The 20,500-nt window shown below is 44.3% G+C and overlaps 1 protein-coding gene across 5 annotated transcripts in view; it reads right to left on the bottom strand.

The window, feature by feature from the left end:
• The window catches only part of LOC137375598 (complexin-2), a 362,538-nt gene that overhangs the window by 199,178 nt on the left and 142,860 nt on the right, over window positions 1-20,500 (bottom strand). For 3 of the 5 annotated variants that reach the window (XM_068042960.1, XM_068042962.1, XM_068042963.1), the window contains exon 2: window positions 699-816. In XM_068042960.1, coding sequence (XP_067899061.1) covers window positions 699-729 — 31 coding nt within the window. In that variant the 5' untranslated portion in view covers window positions 730-816. Of the gene's footprint in view, window positions 1-698; window positions 817-944; window positions 1,032-20,500 lie in introns of those variants that run through there. The other 2 variants (XM_068042961.1, XM_068042964.1) reach the window with 2 other exon arrangements.

Here is a 20,500-nt window from a genome sequence, read left to right as displayed (position 1 = left end):
ATAAGAATGCTCTTGGCAATGGTAGGTGAGTTTGTTTCACACACTACTAATGCCTAATGCAGCAGATTTGCGAGCCACTTCCCAATATCCGCAAGCTACTATTTTATTTTTGCTGGTCAACAAAGAATCAACTGGAGTTTTAAAAAAATGACATCGTGCTTGGTTTTGTTTTGTTGATTTTGCAAGTGTCTAAAACGCGAATTTAAACTTCAGGAACACTTCGGCAAAGACTTTGGTTGCATGAGCTCTCTGAATTGTTTTTTTTGGAGGTAACATGGCTACAGATAAAGTACAGATAAAGAGAATATGCCGGGTTTATGAACATCATTATCTCTCCGCCAGTCACAGTGCCTCTCGGGGCCACAAGCTTATTATCGGCACTAATCCCTCAGCACTCCAGCTGCTTGATCTTCGAGCATCGTTTAACCTTTTCACCGATTTTGAGCATACGGTGTGACCTTGAGCAAACAACAGATCTCTCAGAGAACCTCAGTTCCAGACATGCCTTCTCTGTTTATTTTTCAATGAAACCGTGAGTTACGTTAAGAATGAGAACGGAGCGGAAAATCATCGACAGCGAAAACCGAGAGCAAAGACTGTCAGTGAAAAATTAAGATAGATCATATCCCAAATTATTCTTTAGCGTTTGATAACAGCATTGCAGACTTGTCCAAATAGTAATGACTGGCTTTACTCACCACCCAACGCTTGCTTCATAACGAAATCCATGATGCTGAACTAACTGCTGTCTTCACTACTGATTGAAGAAAATTTCATTCAGATTTCCTGTTGAATTGCTCAAGAACGTCGTCAGACCTGGAAACAAGATACAAGCAAAATAGATTACTGTGTTTTGAACCGCTCTTTGAATGCGCTTTGCCAAAAGTAAGTTCAGCATACAGCTTCGTGCATTTTTATTTCTGAGGAGGCTATAGCTCTTAAACCTTAATATTACGGGACGTGTGTACCGTTGTCTTAGTCTCTGTGAAATGGGATCTGCGGACGCCGAGTCCTTTTTCACTTTTTTTTGGATATACAATTACTAAAGGCGTGTCTGTAAGTTACGGACGCTAAAGGAAGCGACGTTCTGTAGAAAACACGACTCTCTCTAGTGGTGGAGGCGCATTTTGCAGCTATGGCACCTCAATGTTCAGTTGTACAGAATAACATAATTGCGGCTTCTAATATAACTAGTATATAGGTTATATATTACAGAGATATATGTATGTTTGCTTTTCAATGCCTTTTCCAAGACACTGCAGTGAATAAGTGATCTCCCAACAATGCAATTGACCTCTAATATAAAAGCAACATTCTGCGGATGTTGGAAATCTGAAATAGAAACAAAAAATGCTGCAAATACTCTGCAGATACTCAACATACAGTTCTGACGAACGGTCATCGACCTGAAAGGTTAACTTTGTTTCCCTTTCCACGAATGCTGCCTGACCCGCTGAGCATTTTCTGTTTTAATGTCCTTTACCTGTTGATATCGACTTTATTCTTGACTAAATTGAACTGTTCTTGCAGTTGGGGTGGGGCTTGGCTATTTTCCCTTTTACGAACAATGTAGAAGTTATTGTAATGTATAAGGGATTAAACACGAGTTAAAATGAACATGTACAGCTTCTAGGTCAGTTTACGTCGGCAGGACAGTAGTTGGCTAATATAGAATTTATGCCCTGAAGCTGAAACTGGCAAATAGATCGCCAGTAGGTCTGTCAGTGCCAGCATTGCCAGAGCACATGCAGCACGGTTCCCAAGTTTAATTCCTTGTAAAAGTCCTCATTAAAGTATCACACTTTCACCCTTACTGTTTTGAAATTAAACGTGAAGGTGCGAACAACTAAACCTCAAAGAAAATTATAAACTTAATTAATGGAACCGACTGGGACCTTCCGCATTGATCAAGTACAGCTCCAGTCACAAATGATCGAAAGACACCAATAACTCGCTGTCTTATAAATGCGAATTTTGCAATCTGCGAAGGTGCTTCTCCCAATGTCCTAGCGCCGTTTGTACAAATTGGGAAGTTGCTTTTCACAACCTGTAATCAATAATGCTTAGAATCGAGGACAAGAAGTTCAATTTATGTACTCGTCGCTTATAAGCGTGAGGATAATATTTCTTCCTATAATGTCAGAACGTTCATTTGTAGTAACATTGTGATTCTTAAAATGCAGATATGATGCTTTTGTTCTTTAGGCTTTACAAATGCACGTATTTGGAAAGCACTTCCCGAGCTCGGTGGGCCTTGGACATGTAAATAACAGCCTAGGGATCTGGAAGGAACTGTATGCATAGTGAACTTGCATCAACGAGCATTGTCAGTATTGGGTTAGAAGGGTTTGGTACAACTATACACCAACGGGAGTGGTACTGTGTTAGTAAACAAACGTAACTCAAACAAGAGATTCAGTTTGAATGCTCTTACTGGGGATGATTAGCAATAAAATAATCTTCTTGCGGTATTCAGCTGGTGTCACCAGTCATGACTCGGCCTCCCCATCCCAAAAAGTAAACCAATTTATTTCCATGCAGCATCGACAATGAATATTCTGATCAGGAATCTTATCTGATAGATGCTACAAGGATGTTCAAACTGACATATAGGAGAAAACCCCAAAACGCTTTCTGCGTTCAAATCTTTGTGCATTCCGCATATATCTACAGCACTGATAGAGTAATGGTGTGGGTGTATTCGGCAGCGCAAATCGTTCACTTTATAGAAAGCAGTAATTTTTTTTTCCAGATTGAAGATATCAGAAAACCTCCCCACGTAGAAATAACATTCACTAAATAAAACCAACCGTTCTTTGTGCCTTGCCTTCAGAAGCGGGTAGCTCTTCAGTAGTATACCGAACCACAGTGAGCTTGTGGAATACTTTCGCGCTAACCTAACTGATGACGAAAACCTAAGAGCAATGTATCAAATCACCCAGCCGCTGACTGTCTCTGAATGAGAAATTTAACCCAGTCTTACTTGCAGATTGATCAATGTGCAGAATGTTTCGGTCCGAATCCCACAGACTGACGAAGCCCTTAGAGCAGGCAGTCCTGAATACTGATACCCCTAAACTTATCGATCCGGACTCCTTATTAGACACCGCAAGGAATCTGTACAGGAAATGTTTCCACCCAATGATAACACTTACTGCCCACAATTTCCCTCATCAGTAAACACAGGATGGATCTCCGACCGTCTGACCTTGCTGGTATATTCGAACAAGCCACTTCATTATTATGGACATGCCAGGCCATTCGGTTCATATTAATGTTACGTTTTCAAATGTCTCTCTCCACTCGCGTTTATGCATTTTTAATAGCGTAGTAAAGGCGTGATAGTTAAACCAGTTTAATGTTGTTTAATGATAACGTAAGGAAATTGTATTTCCGAAATTATATAACCACACTGTACGAACATGATAGTAAATTAGGTTGAAGCGAGCGATCGTTTTTACAGTTGATACGTAATCACTATTACTATCGATATTTTCTCAACGTTACTTAGACTAGAGTTTCGAGATGTCAGTGAAACCCTCTGCTGAGCTGATTTATCTGTATGCGTGACGGGCGCTATCAGAACTCTTGTTATCATTTGAAGCGTTTTTCTTCTGTTCTGAGAGATATTAGGTTCAGTGTGTGCTCGTCAACAATCTCTATCACAAACTTAGAACCTGAATATTTAAGTGGGCGTTTGTAACGTGTTGTGCCAGTAACCTGTGCTGACAGTAACAACAAATATGCTCTCTGCAAGTAACTATCCATTTACTGGTTGCAGATATTTACCTGGAAATCGATATGACAGTATAACTAGGGTTGTAGATAGGACTTCAAACTAATTAGTGGGGCGGCGGGGGGGGGGGGGGGGAGGTTCAATTGAAGGGAAGTTTAAAAAATCAAAAAGAAACGAGAGAGCAGAGGTGCAAGTTAGTGAAGAGGCGAACGGTAATCAAAGCGTGACAGGAAGGGGCAGAAAATATAAGCAGACGAGTGCAGCAGAAATTAGAACCAGAATGAAAAAGGAGGTGGGGTAGCTTTGTTAATAAAGGAAGGTATTAGTGAAGTGGTGGGTAGTGTTATAGGTGCAATAGGTCATGATGTGGAATCATTTTGGGTGGAAATAAGGAATAGCAAGGGGAAGAAGTCAAGGGTGGGAGTCGTCTATAGGCTCCCGAAGAATTGCCTCTATGGAGGACAAAGTATAAATCGGGAAATAATGGAGGCCTGTAAAAAGGGCGTTACAATTGTCATGGGTGGCTTTAATCTGCATGTTGTCTGAACAAATCAGATTGGCAGAGGTAACATGGAAGACAAATTTGTAGAGTGCATCAGGGATTGTTACTTAGAGCAATATGTTGCAGAACCTAACCGGAAAAAGGCTATTTTAGATCTAGTAATGAGATAGGATTAATAAGAGATATCGTAGTCAAAGATTCGCTAGGGGGTAGCAATCACAACATGGTAGAATTTCAAATTCAGTTTGAGGGCGAACAACTCAGATCTCAAACCAGTGTCCTCAACTTAAACAAGGGCATTCCAGAGGTATGAAGAAAGAGTTGTCTAAAGCGGGCTGGGAAAGTAGACTCAGGTGAAAGTCAGTGAATGAACAGTGGCAGACATTTAAGCAGATATTTCATAACGCTCAGCAAAAATTTATCCGGGTCAAAAAGAAGGACTCTATGAGAAGGATGAACCACCCGTAGTTAACAAAGGCGGTCAAGGAGAGTATCCATTCAAAAACTAAGGCATACAAAGCAGCGAAAATTAGTGGTAGGCCAGAGGATTGGGAATTTTTTAGGAACCAGCAGTGGATGACTTAAAAGCTAATAAAGAGGAAAAAACTTGATTATGAAAGTAAATTGGCACGAAATATAAAAACAAACAGCAAGAGCTTCTACAGGTATATAAAAAGAGAGTAGCTGAAGTGAGCATGGGACCCTTGGAGGATGCGACTGGAGAACTGATAACAGGGAACAGGGAAATAGCCGATAATTTAAACCAATATTTTGCATCAGTCTTCACGGTGGAGGACACTATAAACATCCCATAGATATCAGATAAGCAAGGAGCTAATGGGAGGAAAGATCTTGTAACAGTCTCTATCATGAGGATCAAAGTATTTGAAAAACTAATGGGACTAAAGGCAGACAAGTCGCCAGGACCTGATGTCCTACATCCAAGGGTTTTAAACGAAGTGGCTGCAGAGATAGTGGAGGCATTGGTTGAAATATTCCAGAACTCACTGGATTCTGGGAGGGTCCCAGCGGATTGGAAAACCCGCGAATGTGACACCCTTGTTCAAGAAGGGAGGGGACAAAAAGCAGGAAACTATAGGCCAGTCAGCCTAACATCGATTGTTGGGAAAATGCTAGAGTCCATTATTAAGGAAGTAATAGGAGGACATTTAGAAAAGCTTAACGCAATCAAACAGAGTCAACATGGTTTTGTGAAAGGGAAATCATGTTTGACAAATTTGCTCTAGTTCTTTGAGGATATAACAAGTAGAGTTGGTAAAGGGGAACTGGTAGATGTAGTGTATTTGGATTTCCAGAAGGCATTCGATAAGGTGCCACATAAAAATTATTGCACAAGACAGGAGCTCATGTTATTGGAGGTAATGTATTTGCATGGATTGAGGATTGGTTAACTCACAGAAGACAGATAGTCAGGATTAATGGGTCTTTTTCAGGTTGGAAAGACGTAACTAATAGAGTACCACAAGGATCAGTCCTAGGGCCTCAATTACTTACTATCTATATTAATGGCTTAGAGGAGGGGGCAGAGTGTAATATATCCAAATTTGCTAACGATACAAAAATATGTGGGAGGGCATGTTTTGATGAGGACATAAGGAATCTGCAAAGGGATATAGATAGGTTGACTGAGTGGGCAGAAAACTTGGCAGATGGAGTTTAATGTAGGAAAGAGTGAGGTCATGCACTTTGGTAGGAAGATTCAAAAGGCAGACTATGATTTAAATGGAGACTCCAAAAATGTGCAGCACAGAGGGATCTGGGTGTTCTTGTGCATGCAACACAAAAAGTTAGCATGCAGGTGCAGCAAGTAATTAAGAAGGCAAATGGAATTTTGGCCTTTATTACTAGGGGGTTGGAGTTTAAAAATAGGGAAGTCTTGCTACAACTGTACAGGGTTGGTGAGGCTGTACCTGGAGTTCTGTGTACTGTTTTGGTCCCCATATTTAAGCAAGGATATACTGGCATTGGTGGTGGTTCAAAAGAGATTCACTAGGCTGATTCCTGGGGTAAAGGATTGACTTATCAAGAACGTTTAAACAGGTTAGACCTTTATTCATTAGATTTTAGAAGAATGAGAGGTGATCTTATTGAAACGTACAAGATTCTAAAGGGGCTTGACAGGGTAGATGTTGAGAAGATGTTTCCACCAGTGGGGGAATCTCGAACTAGGGACACAGTTACAGAATAAGGGGACACTCATTTGAAACTGAGATGCGAAGGAATTTCTTCTCTCAGAGGGTAGGGAATGTCTGGAATTCTCTACCCCAGAGAGTTGTGGAGGCTAGATCACTGAAACTATTTAAAGAGGAGGTAGATAGATTTTTGAAATATCGGGGAGTTGAGGGCTATGAGCAGCTGGCACGAAAGAGGAGTTGAGGTCTGGGGCAGATCAGCCATGATCTTATTGAGGGGCCGAATGGCCTACTCCTGCTACTATTTCTTATGTTCTTATGAAGGTGATTTTCCATAACACTCCTGGGCCACTGGAATCGGTTTCTGTTTGAAAGGTTTTCATTCTCCATCACTGTCACCCTTTAAACTAATCTCATTGCCTTTTACCTTTTTAATTTCTCTCATTGTGATTTATTTTGTCTGCTGTGACTATCACTTCTGCCATTTGATCATCTCCTATTCTTTACTGAAACACTTTCCAGGCCATTCTGCTTCTTTTTCTCTGTCCGCGGTGGTCCTGTTCTCTCCTTTTCTCCAGATCTGTTACTTTTTACATGTCGCTCGCCTTTAATATCTTCCAGTTGCGAGGAAGGAAGGGCCTGTTATCTGAAACCACCACTTCTGGATATCGCCTGTCCCTGAGTGATTTCAATCTTTTCGGTTTTTGTTTCAGATTTCCAGCATCTGCAGTATTTTGCTATTTGAAGATCATTCTTCATAGATTGAATGTTATTAACAAGGAATATGGTTACGATCTTTCATTTAAAAGCGGGACAATGTAACGTTGACAATCTAACGCTGTTATTTGACAGCAGGCTTGGCCGTTATTAAGGATTAATATTAGGAATTGAGAACTGTTCCTGTCTGGAATTAATGGACAAGCCACATGTGAAATAAACTGGATTACTTATTTTGTAATGCAGCTATTATTTAAACCAGGTCCATGAAACCTTTAACAACAAAAAGGGAACCAGGGCACACGAACTGGTATCAAATGCACAAACTCAGACAGCGAGCACTCATTCTCGAAAGTATGCAAGAACACAATCTAGAATACACATCACGTCCGACATGGCGAACAGAGATGTTCCCCTATAAAACTGTTCCTGATTTCTTAAGTTTCTGAAACCCTGGATACATTGGTGATTTTTTTGTTTCAGGTCGGCTTTACACTAAGGCAGGCTGCTCGTCGCCTCAACTGCTTTCATCTTCTATTGGGCAAAAACGAACTGCCTGATGCGGTAACTCTAAACCTTACTGAACCGGCAACAAAGAGTCATGATCATTGCTTTCCTCTGCCATTTTCCCCACGGGGGATGCAGCAATGTATCCATTACTGTAATCAGTCACTTATTATTTGCTGGGAAGTATTGTTCGTATTATTGTTATTATAACCATCTTCAATTTCCAATGATCGAAAGTAGCACCAATACATGTATATCTGTGTAACATATAACACATGTAAACCGCCAAAGCTACTTCTGTGACTGGAAGATTGCCCAAAAAAAACTTTTCCAGAGGTTTCTTCCTTTTAGTGGTTTAGATTATACTCCTTTAGTTGGCCCAATAGCAAAGGCCAGTCAAATACAGATCATGCGTTTTACTCACATAGAAAGGCAATTAATTAGCCGTACTTAAAAGTACCATTTACTGCCGCTGCCATGGTCACACTGGTTCATTTACTTAAAACTGAATATAAACCGCTCGTTAAATATTGCACATCTGAACAACACAGTATGGGTTTTAATCCAAGGTGATGTATCCAATTTCAGACTTGCATGGTGGTTGTGAAATTAGAGAAACTGATTTATTGAAGAAACTTTTATTTCTACGGCACACGAGGAATTAGAATCAACAATGAGAGAAATCCTCTTTTTTTTAAAAAAAAGACTCAATTTAGGATAGTCAGCTTTATTTTATCATTGGAAACTTTAAAAAGCCATTTATCAGAAACTCAAGTTAGGTTAATTTTGTTTCAGGTGCAGCCAATCCACAGACTGATTGGTGTGACCCCAATATTAGTAACAGAGGGGCAACTAATGCTTTTCCGACTGCAGCAAGCCTGCATGAACCAGGTTAAAGTTGTTTTCCTCAGCATTTCAGAGTTATCCTTTTACATTTTATGACAGTGCTGTTATCCATGTTGGTTTCCTGTCTGAGCTGCCTCCAGCTGTATCTGAGTTTCACTCACTTCACATGAACTCTGTCTAAGTCTATATTGGTTTATCAAGTGGAGCACATTTGGAGCAATAGACACTTCACCAAATGACACTGACATCAAGAGACTGACTAAACAGGAAGAGTTCTAAATTGGGAATTCTACCAGTTCCTTTTCAGCTCCTCCAAGTCAATGCCTATGCACAACCATGTAAAGAAAGAGAATCTGTGTTGACCCACCAATCAGTCCAGCATGGTGTGGCCTGCTACAGCTACTACACATTGGCTGTATTTTATCAGCCCTCTAGTGATGACCAGAGAGGCAGTGGGTACATAAAATAGCGAGGGAAGGCTGGGGATGGAGTGCTTGTCACCTTCCTGATGCCATTCAATTTTGTCAGGGGAGGGGAAGGTCAAGGATGACCTTCCCACTCAAAGGCCAATTGAGGCCCTTCAGTGGCCTCCCTGTGGGCTGTGGCATGTGGGCTGGGAGGGTACCCTCCTGCTGGGGCAATCTGTGGCCCACAGAGGGCCCCAGATGACAAAGGCTGCCCCTGTGCCAACACCCACTCCTCTGCCCTCAACAACCACCCGTCTTCCCACCCTTCGCCAGAGCCTGCTTGAATGGCCCAGGGGATACTGCCCCAGTTCCCTGCACTCTGGGGTTCCATGGCTGATGCTGATCCTGGGCCTCCTGCAGTACCAGCAGTGGCCACCACTCCCGGTAGCTCTGCTGAGCTACCAGTACTCCGAATGGCCAGCAGTTCTTGGGGTGCGATCCTGTCCCTTAAAGTGGGCAGCATCCCCAACGGCAGGCAGCCTATTACCTGCCCACCATTGAACTCACCAAGTGGCCTACACATAGACATAGAAAACATAGAAAATAGGAGCAGGAGTATCCTTGCTCCGCCATTCAAAAAAGATCATGGCTGATCGTCTAATTCAGTACCCTGTTCCTGCTTTCTTCCCGTATCCCTTGATCCCTTTGGCATTAAGAAATATATCTATCTCCTTCTTGAATATATTTAATGACTTGGCCTCCACTGCTTTCTGTGGTAGAGAATTCCACAGGTTCACATCCCTTCCTCTCACTTCAGATAACTATTACACTTGCTGTGGTTTCCATTCCAAAATTGCATGTAGCATAAATTGTTAGCTGTAAATGAGGCAAGAGATTTTATTTCCTCTCATACTTTATGCCATTAAATAAGTTTTACTACTTTATATTCAAATCAATAATCAGAAACACTGCACATTTTCAATTGGAGGGCAATCGTTTTTAATAATGTGGCCGGGAGCCGGATAAAGGGCTGAGACGGGGTTGCACCCATCGTCACCTTCTGGACTGTTGCCAGGTTCCCCTGTCGCCAAGATAAAACCCAGTCCATTGAGTGAGCGTGGTTGATGACCTCACTCCAAAGCAGCTGTTTGTGAACTCAGACAACATCTGTGTTCTCATTCAAGATGTCAAGACTGCAAGTGGTCTGAGAAACCAGGAGTACTGCACTTGTAGAATTACAGTTTGGTGAGGTGCTTTCTGACTTTCCTAAGCTGCCAATATGAACACAGGTTCAATCCAGTATTGCTGCTTTTACATTGTTTCCTGGCCTCACATTATTAAAAATTATTGCCCTCCAACTGAAAATGTGCAGTGTTTCTGATTATTGATTTGAATATAAAGTATTAAAACTTGTTTAATGGCATAAAGTACGAGAGGGAATAAAATCTTATGCCTCATTTACAGCTAACTATGCTACATACAATTTTGGAATGGAAACCACAGCAAGTGTGATAGTTATCTGAAGTGAGAGGAGGGGATGTGTAGGCCACTGGTGAGTCAGCTTAGTATACGGCCTCCTCAATCACCACATACTGTGATTGCTAAAATCATCTGGAAATACAATAGCAGCCATTTAGAGATGGTACTGTTGAAATACTTGAAACAGTCCCTTTGTAACTGCAGAGTTGGCTCATGTAGTGCCCTACAGAGCTGACACAATTACCCTGACAAATCATGGAGGGTTAAGCATAGCATGCAGTTCATAATAGCACTGACTTTTCCAAATGTCTAAAGTTGACTTTTAAAATGTAATAACATCTATATGGCATATTTTTTCACATTTTCAAGCAACATTTAAGTGCAAATTCCCTAAAGACCCAACTGTATATGAATAAAATGTCAAACATTCTCAGGGCATAGGAGAGAAAAGGTCATAAAAATGGAGTAAAAGTTATTATGGGTAGTGAACTCTTTCTGATGAGTCCCCTACCATCTCAATCTCTCTCATTATTCTGCCTTTTGCATTTCCAGAGCTGCTGTCATGAAATCACACCTGATAAATGCACAATGTTGTTAAACATAATGGGCTGGATTTTGCTGTGTGCAGTGAACTGTTACACTTGCATCTGCCCATAAACCTTCTATAATTATTTTTCCAGCAGGTTTCACAGCGAGATTGGCAGCAGTATAAAGGAGCAGACCTGAGAGGGAGCACAGTGAGATTGGCGGCAGTATAAAGGAGCAGACCTGAGAGGGAGCACAGTGAGATTGGTGGCAGTATAAAGGAGCAGACCTGAGAGGGAGCACAGTGAGATTGGTGGCAGTATAAAGGAGCAGACCTGAGAGGGAGCACAGTGAGATTGGCGGCAATATAAAGGAGCAGACCTGAGAGGGAGCACAGTGAGATTGGCGGCAGTATAAAGGAGCAGACCTGAGAGGGAGCACAGTGAGATTGGCGGCAGTATAAAGGAGCAGACCTGAGAGGGAGCACAGTGAGATTGGCGGCAGTATAAAGGAGCAGACCTGAGAGGGAGCACAGTGAGATTGGTGGCAGTATAAAGGAGCAGACCTGAGAGGGAGCACAGTGAGATTGGCGGCAGGATAAAGGAGCAGACCTGAGAGGGAGCACAGCGAGATTGGCGGCAGTATAAAGGAGCAGACCTGAGAGGGAGCACAGTGAGATTGGCGGCAGTATAAAGGAGCAGACCTGAGAGGGAGCACAGTGAGATTGGCGGCAGTATAAAGGAGCAGACCTGAGAGGGAGCACAGCGAGATTGGCGGCAGTATAAAGGAGCAGACCTGAGAGGGAGCACAGCGAGATTGGCGGCAGTATAAAGGAGCAGACCTGAGAGGGAGCACAGCGAGATTGGCGGCAGTATAAAGGAGCAGACCTGAGAGGGAGAACAGCGAGATTGGCGGCAGTATAAAGGAGCAGACCTGAGAGGGAGCACAGTGAGATTGGCGGCAGTATAAAGGAGCAGACCTGAGAGGGAGCACAGTGAGATTGGTGGCAGTATAAAGGAGCAGGCCTAAGAGGGAGCACAGCAAGATTGGTGGCAGTATAAAGGAGCAGGCCTGAGAGGGAGCACAGCAAAATTGGTGGCAGTATAAAGGAGCAGACCTGAGAGGGAGCACAGTGAGATTGGTGGCAGTATAAAGGAGCAGACCTGAGAGGGAGCACAGTGAGATTGGTGGCAGTATAAAGGAGCAGGCCTGAGAGGCAGCACAGCAAAATTAGTGGCAATTTAAAGGAGCAGTCCTGAGAGGGAGCACAACGAGATTGGTGGCAGTATAAAGGAGCAGACCTGAGAGGGAGCACAATGAGATTGGCGGCAGTATAAAGGAGCAGACCTGAGAGGGAGCACAGTGAGATTGGCGGCAGTATAAAGGAGCAGACCTGAGAGGGAGCACAGTGAGATTGGCGGCAGTATAAAGGAGCAGACCTGAGAGGGAGCACAGCGAGATTGGCGGCAGTATAAAGGAGCAGACCTGAGAGGGAGCACAATGAGATTGGCGGCAGTATAAAGGAGCAGACCTGAGAGGGAGCACAGTGAGATTGGTGGCAGTATAAAGGAGCAGACCTGAGAGGGAGCACAGCAAAATTGGTGGCAGTATAAATGAGCAGGCCTGAGAGGGAGCACAGTGAGATTGGTGGCAGTATAAAGGAGCAGACCTGAGAGGGAGCACAGCAAAATTGGTGGCAGTATAAAGGAGCAGGCCTGAGAGGGAGCACAGCGAGATTGGTGGCAGTATAAAGGAGCAGACCTGAGAGGGAGTACAGCGAGATTGGTGGCAGTATAAAGGAGCAGACCTGAGAGGGAGCACAGTGAGATTGGTGGCAGTATAAAGGAGCACACCTGAGAGGGAGCACAGTGAGATTGGTGGCAGTATAAAGGAGCAGACCTGAGAGGGAGCACAGTGAGATTGGCGGCAGTATAAAGGAGCAGGCCTGAGAGGGAGCACAGCAAAATTAGTGGCAATTTAAAGGAGCAGGCCTGAGAGGAAGCACAGTGAGATTGGTGGCAGTATAAAGGAGTAGGCCTGAGAGGGAGCACAGCGAGATTGGTGGCAGTATAAAGGAGCAGGCCTGAGAGGGAGCACAGTGAGATTGGTGGCAGTATAAAGGAGCAGTACTGAGAGGGAGCACAGTGAGATTGGCGGCAGTATAAAGGAGCAGACCTGAGAGGGAGCACAGTGAGATTGGCGGCAGTATAAAGGAGCAGACCTGACAGGGAGCACAGTGAGATTGGTGGCAGTATAAAGGAGCAGACGTGAGAGGTAGCACCGTGAGAGTGGTGGCAGTATAAAGTAGCAGACCTGACAGGGAGCACAGTGAGATTGGTGGCAGTATAAAGGAGCAGACGTGAGAGGTAGCACAGTGAGATTGGTGGCAGTATAAAGGAGCAGACCTGAGAGGAAGCACAGCAAAATTGGTGGCAGTATAAAGGAGCAGGCCTGAGAGGGAGCACAGCAAAATTGGTGGCAGTATAAAGGAGCAGGCCTGACAGGGAGCACAGCGAGATTGGTGGCAGTATAAAGGAGCAGACCTGAGAGGGAGCACAGCGAGATTGGTGGCAGTTGAAGGAGCAGACCTGAGAGGCACAGTGAGATTGGTGGCAGTATAAAGGAGCACACCTGAGAGGGAGCACAGTGAGATTGGTGGCAGTATAAAGGAGCAGACCTGAGAGGGAGCACAGCAAAATTAGTGGCAATTTAAAGGAGCAGGCCCGAGAGGGAGCACAGTGAGATTGGTGGCAGTATAAAGAAGCAGGCCTGAGAGGGAGCACAGCGAGATTGGTGGCAGTATAAAGGAGCAGACCTGAGAGGGAGCACAGCAAAATTGGTGGCAGTATAAAGGAGCAGGCCTGAGAGGGAGCACAGCGAGATTGGTGGCAGTATAAAGGAGCAGACCTGAGAGGGAGCACAGTGAGATTGGTGGCAGTATAAAGGAGCAGACCTGAGAGGGAGCACAGTGAGATTGGTGGCAGTATAAAGGAGCAGACCTGACAGGGAGCACAGTGAGATTGGTGGCAGTATAAAGGAGCAGACCTGAGAGGGAGCACAGCAAAATTGGTGGCAGTATAAAGGAGCAGGCCTGAGAGGGAGCACAGCAAAATTGGTGGCAGTATAAAGGAGCAGGCCTGAGAGGGAGCACAGTGAGATTGGTGGCAGTATAAAGGAGCAGACCTGAGAGGGAGCACAGCGAGATTGGTGGCTGTATATAGGAGCAGGCCTGAGAGGGAGCACAGCAAAATTGGTGGCAGTATAAAGGAGCAGGCCTGAGTGAGTGCAGTGAGGTGGCGGCAGTATAAAAGGGCAGGCCTGAGAGTGAGCCCAGCGAGACCTGCAGCAGTATAAAGGAATAGGCCTAAGAGGGAGGTGCCGACTGACTCTGTTCAAAAGTAAATCACTTTGTGATGTCATAGGGAAGAAAGTAAAAGGATAGTGAGTATTTTTCTCTTTTTACTCTCTATACTAGAGTATTGGTTCAATTTCGAAACAGGGAAATTAAAAATATTCAATCGGAGTAGTGTAACAGTAAACGTTGTAACAGCATAAGCAGAGAGCAGGACTAGAGGTATTAATTAAAATTGATAGTTTAAACAGAGTATTAAATAGATTGTTTTAAAAAGGGAATAGAAGGTTTTTATTGATCATGGATGGGCAGCTGTAAGGTGTTGTTTGCAATTCCTGCGCCATGTGGGAACTTAAGGATATTTCATGTGTAGGAAGAGACAGGAAGTGCAGAAGTCTTTGGGATATGTGCTGCTCAAACTGGTACTCAGCTTAGGAGACTGCTGGGAATGACGACACCTTGAAGCAGTGCAGCCCAGCCCTTGGCACCAATGGGCATGGGACTGTATAGGAGGGAGAAGCAAAGTGCAGAAATGCAGTTGTTATAGGTGATTTCATAGTCAGGAGGACAGACAGGCATTTCTGTAACCATTATCATGAGTCCTACATGGTGTGTGGCCTCCTTGGTGCCAGGGTAAAGAACACCACAGAGAGGGTGCAGGAATATCTGCAGGGGGAAGGGAGTGAGTCAGAAGTTCTGGTACCAACGACCTAGCAAGAGCAGCTATTGAGGTCCTATGGTCAGATTTTCAGGAGCTGGGGAGGAAGTTAAAGAGTAGGACCTCGAGGGTAGTAATCTCTGGATTACTCCCAGTGCCATGCGTTAGTGAGAGTAGAAATAGGAAGGTAAGGAGGATCAATGCGTGGCTTGAAGCATGGTGCAGGAGGGAAGGCTTCAGATTCTTGGAGCATTGGGACCAGTTCTGGGGCAGAAAGCACCTATTCAAAAGAGATGGGTTGCACCTCAACAGGACTGGGACCAATGTCCTCGCAGGGAGATTCACTAGTGTGGTTTAGGAGGGTTTAAACTAAATTGACAGGGTGATGGGCACTAGCATACAGAAGTAGAAAAGAAGAATAAGGTGCATAATGTGAGAGCATTAGACAGTACTAGAGAGAGTAGTTTCATATTAGATGGGAGTGGACTGAGAAGGACTATGAGAAATGCAAAGACAGGATTACAATGCATGTGTGTAAATGGTGGTGAATAAGGTTGGTGAAATACAAACACAAATAGCAGTATGGGAATATGATGTAGTGGCAATAATGGAAACATTGGCTTAAAAATTGCAAGGACTGGGCACTTAATATACAAGGATATAAAGTTTTCAGAAAAGATAGAAAAGGAAAAAAGGGAGTTGGGGTGGAAGTACTGATTAGGGAAGACATTGTAGTGTTGGAAAGGGAGGATGTCCTTGAGGGGGCAGGGACAGAATCCATTTGGTTAGAGTTGAAAAGCAAAAGGGTATAATCACTCTACTCGGGGTATTCTATATGCTTCCTAATAATGAGAGAGAGACAGAGGAGCAAATCTACAGGGAAAATCACAGATGTGCAAGAACTCTAGAGTGGTGATACTGGGAGACTTTAATTACCTATATATCGATTGGGATAATGTTACAGTAAAGGGTTAAGGAGGGGAGGAATTTCTGAAATGTGTTCAGGAGAACTTCCTTGATCAGTATGTTCTCAGCCCAACTAGAAAGGAAGCGTTTCTGGATTTGGTGCTGGGGAATGAGGTGGGCCAAGTGGACAAAGCATCTGTCGCAGAGCGCTTGGGTAAGAGTGATCATCGTAACCTAATGTTCAGACTAATAATACAGAAAAGCAAGGAATGAAATAAAGTAGAATGTCTAGATTGTAAGAGGGCTAATTTCAACGCAATGAGAAGGGATCTAGCCAGGGTAAAATGGAACTAAAGACTGATAGGAAGAGCTGTAAAGGAAGAGATGCTTCAGGTACAGGCTAGGTTCATTCTAACAAGGTCAAAAGGTAAGGAAATCAATAACATTCTTGGATGACAAGGGAGATAGAGATTATGATGAAACAAAAAAAGGTTCATGATGCATGTCAAGTGAAAACCAGGCCAAATACAATACGTTGAAAGGGGAGGTGAAGAGGAAAATAAGACTGGCAAAGAGAGAACATGAGAATAGAATGGCAGTCAACATAAAAGGGAACCCAAAAATATTCTACCGGCATGTAAATAGCAAGTGGGTAGTAAGGGGTGGAGTGGGGCATATTAGAGACAAAGAGGGTAATATATGCTTAGAGGTGCAGGGCAAGACTAATATATGTAATGAGTACTTTGTATCAGTGTTCACTAAGGAAGTAGAATCAGTGGAGGCAATGGATAGGGTAAAAATTGAGAGGGAGGAAAGGCTGGCTATGCTTAGGGTAGATGTCACCTGGTCCAGATTGCTTGCATCCCAGGTTGCTAAAGAAAGTGGGTGTGGAGATAATGGAAGGGCTTGCCATAACCTTCCAATCTTCACTGGATACAGGGGAGGTGCCAAAGGATTGGAGAGTGGCAAATGTGACACTCTTATTTAAGAAAAGGTGTAAGGAAATTCCTAGCAACTACAGGCCAGTTAGTTTAACATCAGTGGTGGGTAAGGTTTTAGAAACAATAATCAGGGGAAAAAATCAATAGACACTTGGAGAGGTTTGAGTTAATTAAGGAGAGCCAGCATGGATTTGAAAAAGGGAGATCATGCATGACTAATGTAATAATTGTTTTGATGAAGTAATAGAGATGTTTGATGGAGGGAATGCAGTAGATGTTTTTTATATGGACTTTAAGAAAGTGTTTGTTAAGGTACCACATAAAAGGCTGGTTAACAATATTGAGGCCCATGGAATAGGAAGTTCAGTGTCCATTTCGATATAAGATTGGCTTAAGGACAGAAAACAATGAGTCGTAGTAAATGATTGTTTTTCAGACTGGAGGATGGTAGATAGTGATATCCCCAGGGGTGTGTGTTGCGACAACTGCTTTTTTTTGTTATATATAAATGACTTGGATCTTGGAATACAGAGTAGAATTTCAAAATTTGCCGATGACACCAAACTTGGAGTTGTGGCAAACAGTGAGGATGATTTGAACTGCCTGCACCAGGACACAGATAGGCTAGCAGAAACGGCAGAGAGGTGGCAGATGGAATTTAATACTGTGAGGTGATGCATTTTAGCAGAAGAAATAGGGAGAGGCAATCTATCCTTAATGGTACAATTCTAAAGAGTGTGCAGGAACAGAGGGACCCGGGGTGCATGTGCATCGATCTTTGAAGGTGGCGGAACATATTGAGAGAGTGGTTAGTAAAGCATATGGGATGTTGGGCTTCTTAAATAGAGGCATTGAGTACAAAAACAGGGAAGTTATGCTGAACCTTTATAAAGCTCTGGTTAGGCCCCGACTGGAGTACTGCATTCCATTCTCCTCACCACACTTTAGGAAGGATGTGAGGGTGCAAAGGAGATTTACCAGAATGGTTCCAGGAATGGGAGATTTTAGCTACAAGGATAGGTTGGAGAAGCTGTGGTTGTTTTCCTTGGAGCAAAGGAGATTTAGGGGAGATTTGATAGAGGTGTACACGATTATGACAGCCTTAGATAAGTTAGACAAGGAAAAACAGTTCCCATTAACTAATGGTACAAGGACTAGTGGACACAGATTGAAGGTTTTGGGCAAGAAATGCAGGGGAAATGTGAGGAAATTTTTTTTTTACACAGCAGGTGGTAATGACCTGGAACTCGTTGCCCATGAGAGTGGTGGAAACAGAGACAATCAATGATTTCAAAAGGAAACTGGATGGCCACTTGAAGGAAATAGACTTGCAGGGCTACAGGGATTGAGCAAGGGAGTGGGACTGACTGGATAGCTCTGTGGAGAGCCGGCATGGTCTCCTTCTGTGCCTTAAATGACTCTATGACACTATCTATGTCTCTCCATAACCAATCAGATTGAAGAATCATTAAATAGCTGTGCACAGTCTGAACCAGGTGGTGTAAGTGAGAATAATGAAATGTCAAATTAGGTAAAGAAAAGCAAAATAAAGAGAGGGATTGGATTAAGAAAGAAAGATAAACAAGATAGAAATACAAAGTTAAAAAAATGTTTTTATATCTCCAACAATAATTAAAATCTGAAGGCATAAAACTGTAAAAGTGAGTTTTCAATTCTGGAGAGGTTGTTTGGCAGTAATCAAGGGTCTGATTTTCCTTCTGGGGTTGGGAAGCTGATATCTGTACCATTTCCGGATCCTGATCCCACTGGGACAGGGGCGTGCGGGGCAGCAGTCAGAGCCACCAATTTTCATTGAGGAGGGCTGATAATTGGCTGGAGGGCTAGTTGGGCAGCCAATTATTGCTGTGGGGGTGGGAATGGAGGCAGGACCGTGCAAGTGCAGGCCCATTTTAAACTTACCACGACAGCCATTACTGTGGCTGCCATTTGACTAACTGAATGAATGCAGTAGTGATAAGAGAGAAAAGGCAGAGGGCTGGCACCCCAGGCAGGGTGGCCGCTTGCTTTGCCAACACTGACCTGGAAGTCATCCATGAGGCAATGAGGGAGAAGAGAGAGGTCCTCTTTCTGGATTATGACAAGAGCGGGTCACCCTCCCAAACCAGGCAGGGATGGATTGAAGTTGCTGAGAATGTTAGCAGACAAAGTATGGCAGGAGGAACTGGGTCCAGTGCCAGAAAAGGTTCAATGACATTATTCAGTCAGGCTAGTTGAGTACAACACCAGATCCTGTTGACAGGCCTCTGGATATTCAACCTCCTGCAGATACTCAAGCTGAGGACCCTGAGGATGCATGCTGCTCCTGAACATGGGAGGAATGTGTGCTCAGGCTATCTACTGAACCCTCAGCAATGCTCAGAGCCCTGGTGCTGTTGAGGACTTGCCAACACTGAAATATGTAGCTTCCGATGTCAATGAGCAACTGGCATAGACCTTATCACTCTCTTTTTTGTCTTTGCAGGAGAAAAGGGCTCATAATGCCAGAGAAAGGGTGCTGACAAGAAGAGGTGTGCCCCATCTGCACATTGAGGAGGGAGCCATGGAACCTGCAAGGGTGACCCCCCAGGAGCAAGTCGGGGAAGGCGAGATGGACATTCCTAGTGGAGAGGGTGAAAAGGTATTGCAAACTGTAGATAAAGGGGTTGGAGGGCTCTCCTCCCTGTCAGACTCGGCTGCATTGGGAAGCCTCAGCAGTGCCAGGGCTTCTGCTCTCTAAAGCTAGTTCGCATGATCTCTTCTTGTGTCTCCCCCAGGTTCACAGGGGAAGGAAAGAATCCGTGATGGCACCAGAGAAGACGTTAGAAGCAGAGACATCAGAGCCAGCAACATCACATCTTACAAGGGCACCCTCCACTTGCACAGACACACAGATCAATGAGTCCTCATGTGCGATTAGACAAAGTGGCACTGGGCGATGAGCACAACTGTAGTGAGCAGGAGGAGGTGAGGGAGGCAGAGGAAGCAGTGGGTAGTCCTCCTTGAAGGATGGAGGACAGACACAGTCATGCTCAGCTGAGCATAGATGCAGGGCCTCGGGAATCACAGGAAAATAGGTCCTACTTAGACCAGCAGCAACAGTTGCGTTCCACATGTCAGAGTTCCCTGAGGCAGTGTGGGGCCATGGACTTAGAATGGAGGAGTCCATTCAGCTCATTTGCGCCACCTTGGCTCAGGGCTTTGAACGCATGAGCTCCTCCATTGAAAGAGTGGCCAACCTCATGAACAGCCATATGCAGCCACACTCAGAGTGGAAGCAGGAGCAGTGCACTGACATGCACAGAATGCATTCATTACTCTTTAGCAATGTCCGGTCAGTGGCGCTGGTGGTATAGAGATGTTTGGAGTGGATGCCAGTTGTGCCCCTCCAGCCACCTGGACCACCACTCAAAGGCTGAGGCAGTCACTGAGGAGAATGAGGGTGCCACCCCTCACAGGATGCCATCATTATCATTGACCTCCTTGGCCCTCTGATTGATGGACCATCTATGCAGCAGGGCCCTGTGATGGTGGCTGCCCCTGCATTGATGCCAGTGCAGCAGCTTCTGAGGTGCCCCCATCAAGTCTTGTGCTGGCCCCGGCCACCTCCTTGTGTGGCTGGGGCACCTCTGTATTCTGCACCTTCTTCCTCCTCCTCCTCCTCCTCGTCCTGCAACTCTTCTTCCTCCAATGAGCTATGTGGGCCAGCACTTCACCCTCTTTAAGGTCCACACCTCTCTGGAGGGCCATGTTATGGAGAGTGCAAATACCACC

The sequence above is a fragment of the Heterodontus francisci genome, chromosome 12, assembly GCF_036365525.1.
Source record: "Heterodontus francisci isolate sHetFra1 chromosome 12, sHetFra1.hap1, whole genome shotgun sequence".
Classification (NCBI taxonomy): Eukaryota; Metazoa; Chordata; class Chondrichthyes; order Heterodontiformes; family Heterodontidae; genus Heterodontus; species Heterodontus francisci.
Note: the sequence above shows the minus strand (reverse complement) of the source record. Positions and strands in the feature narration are given on the sequence as shown.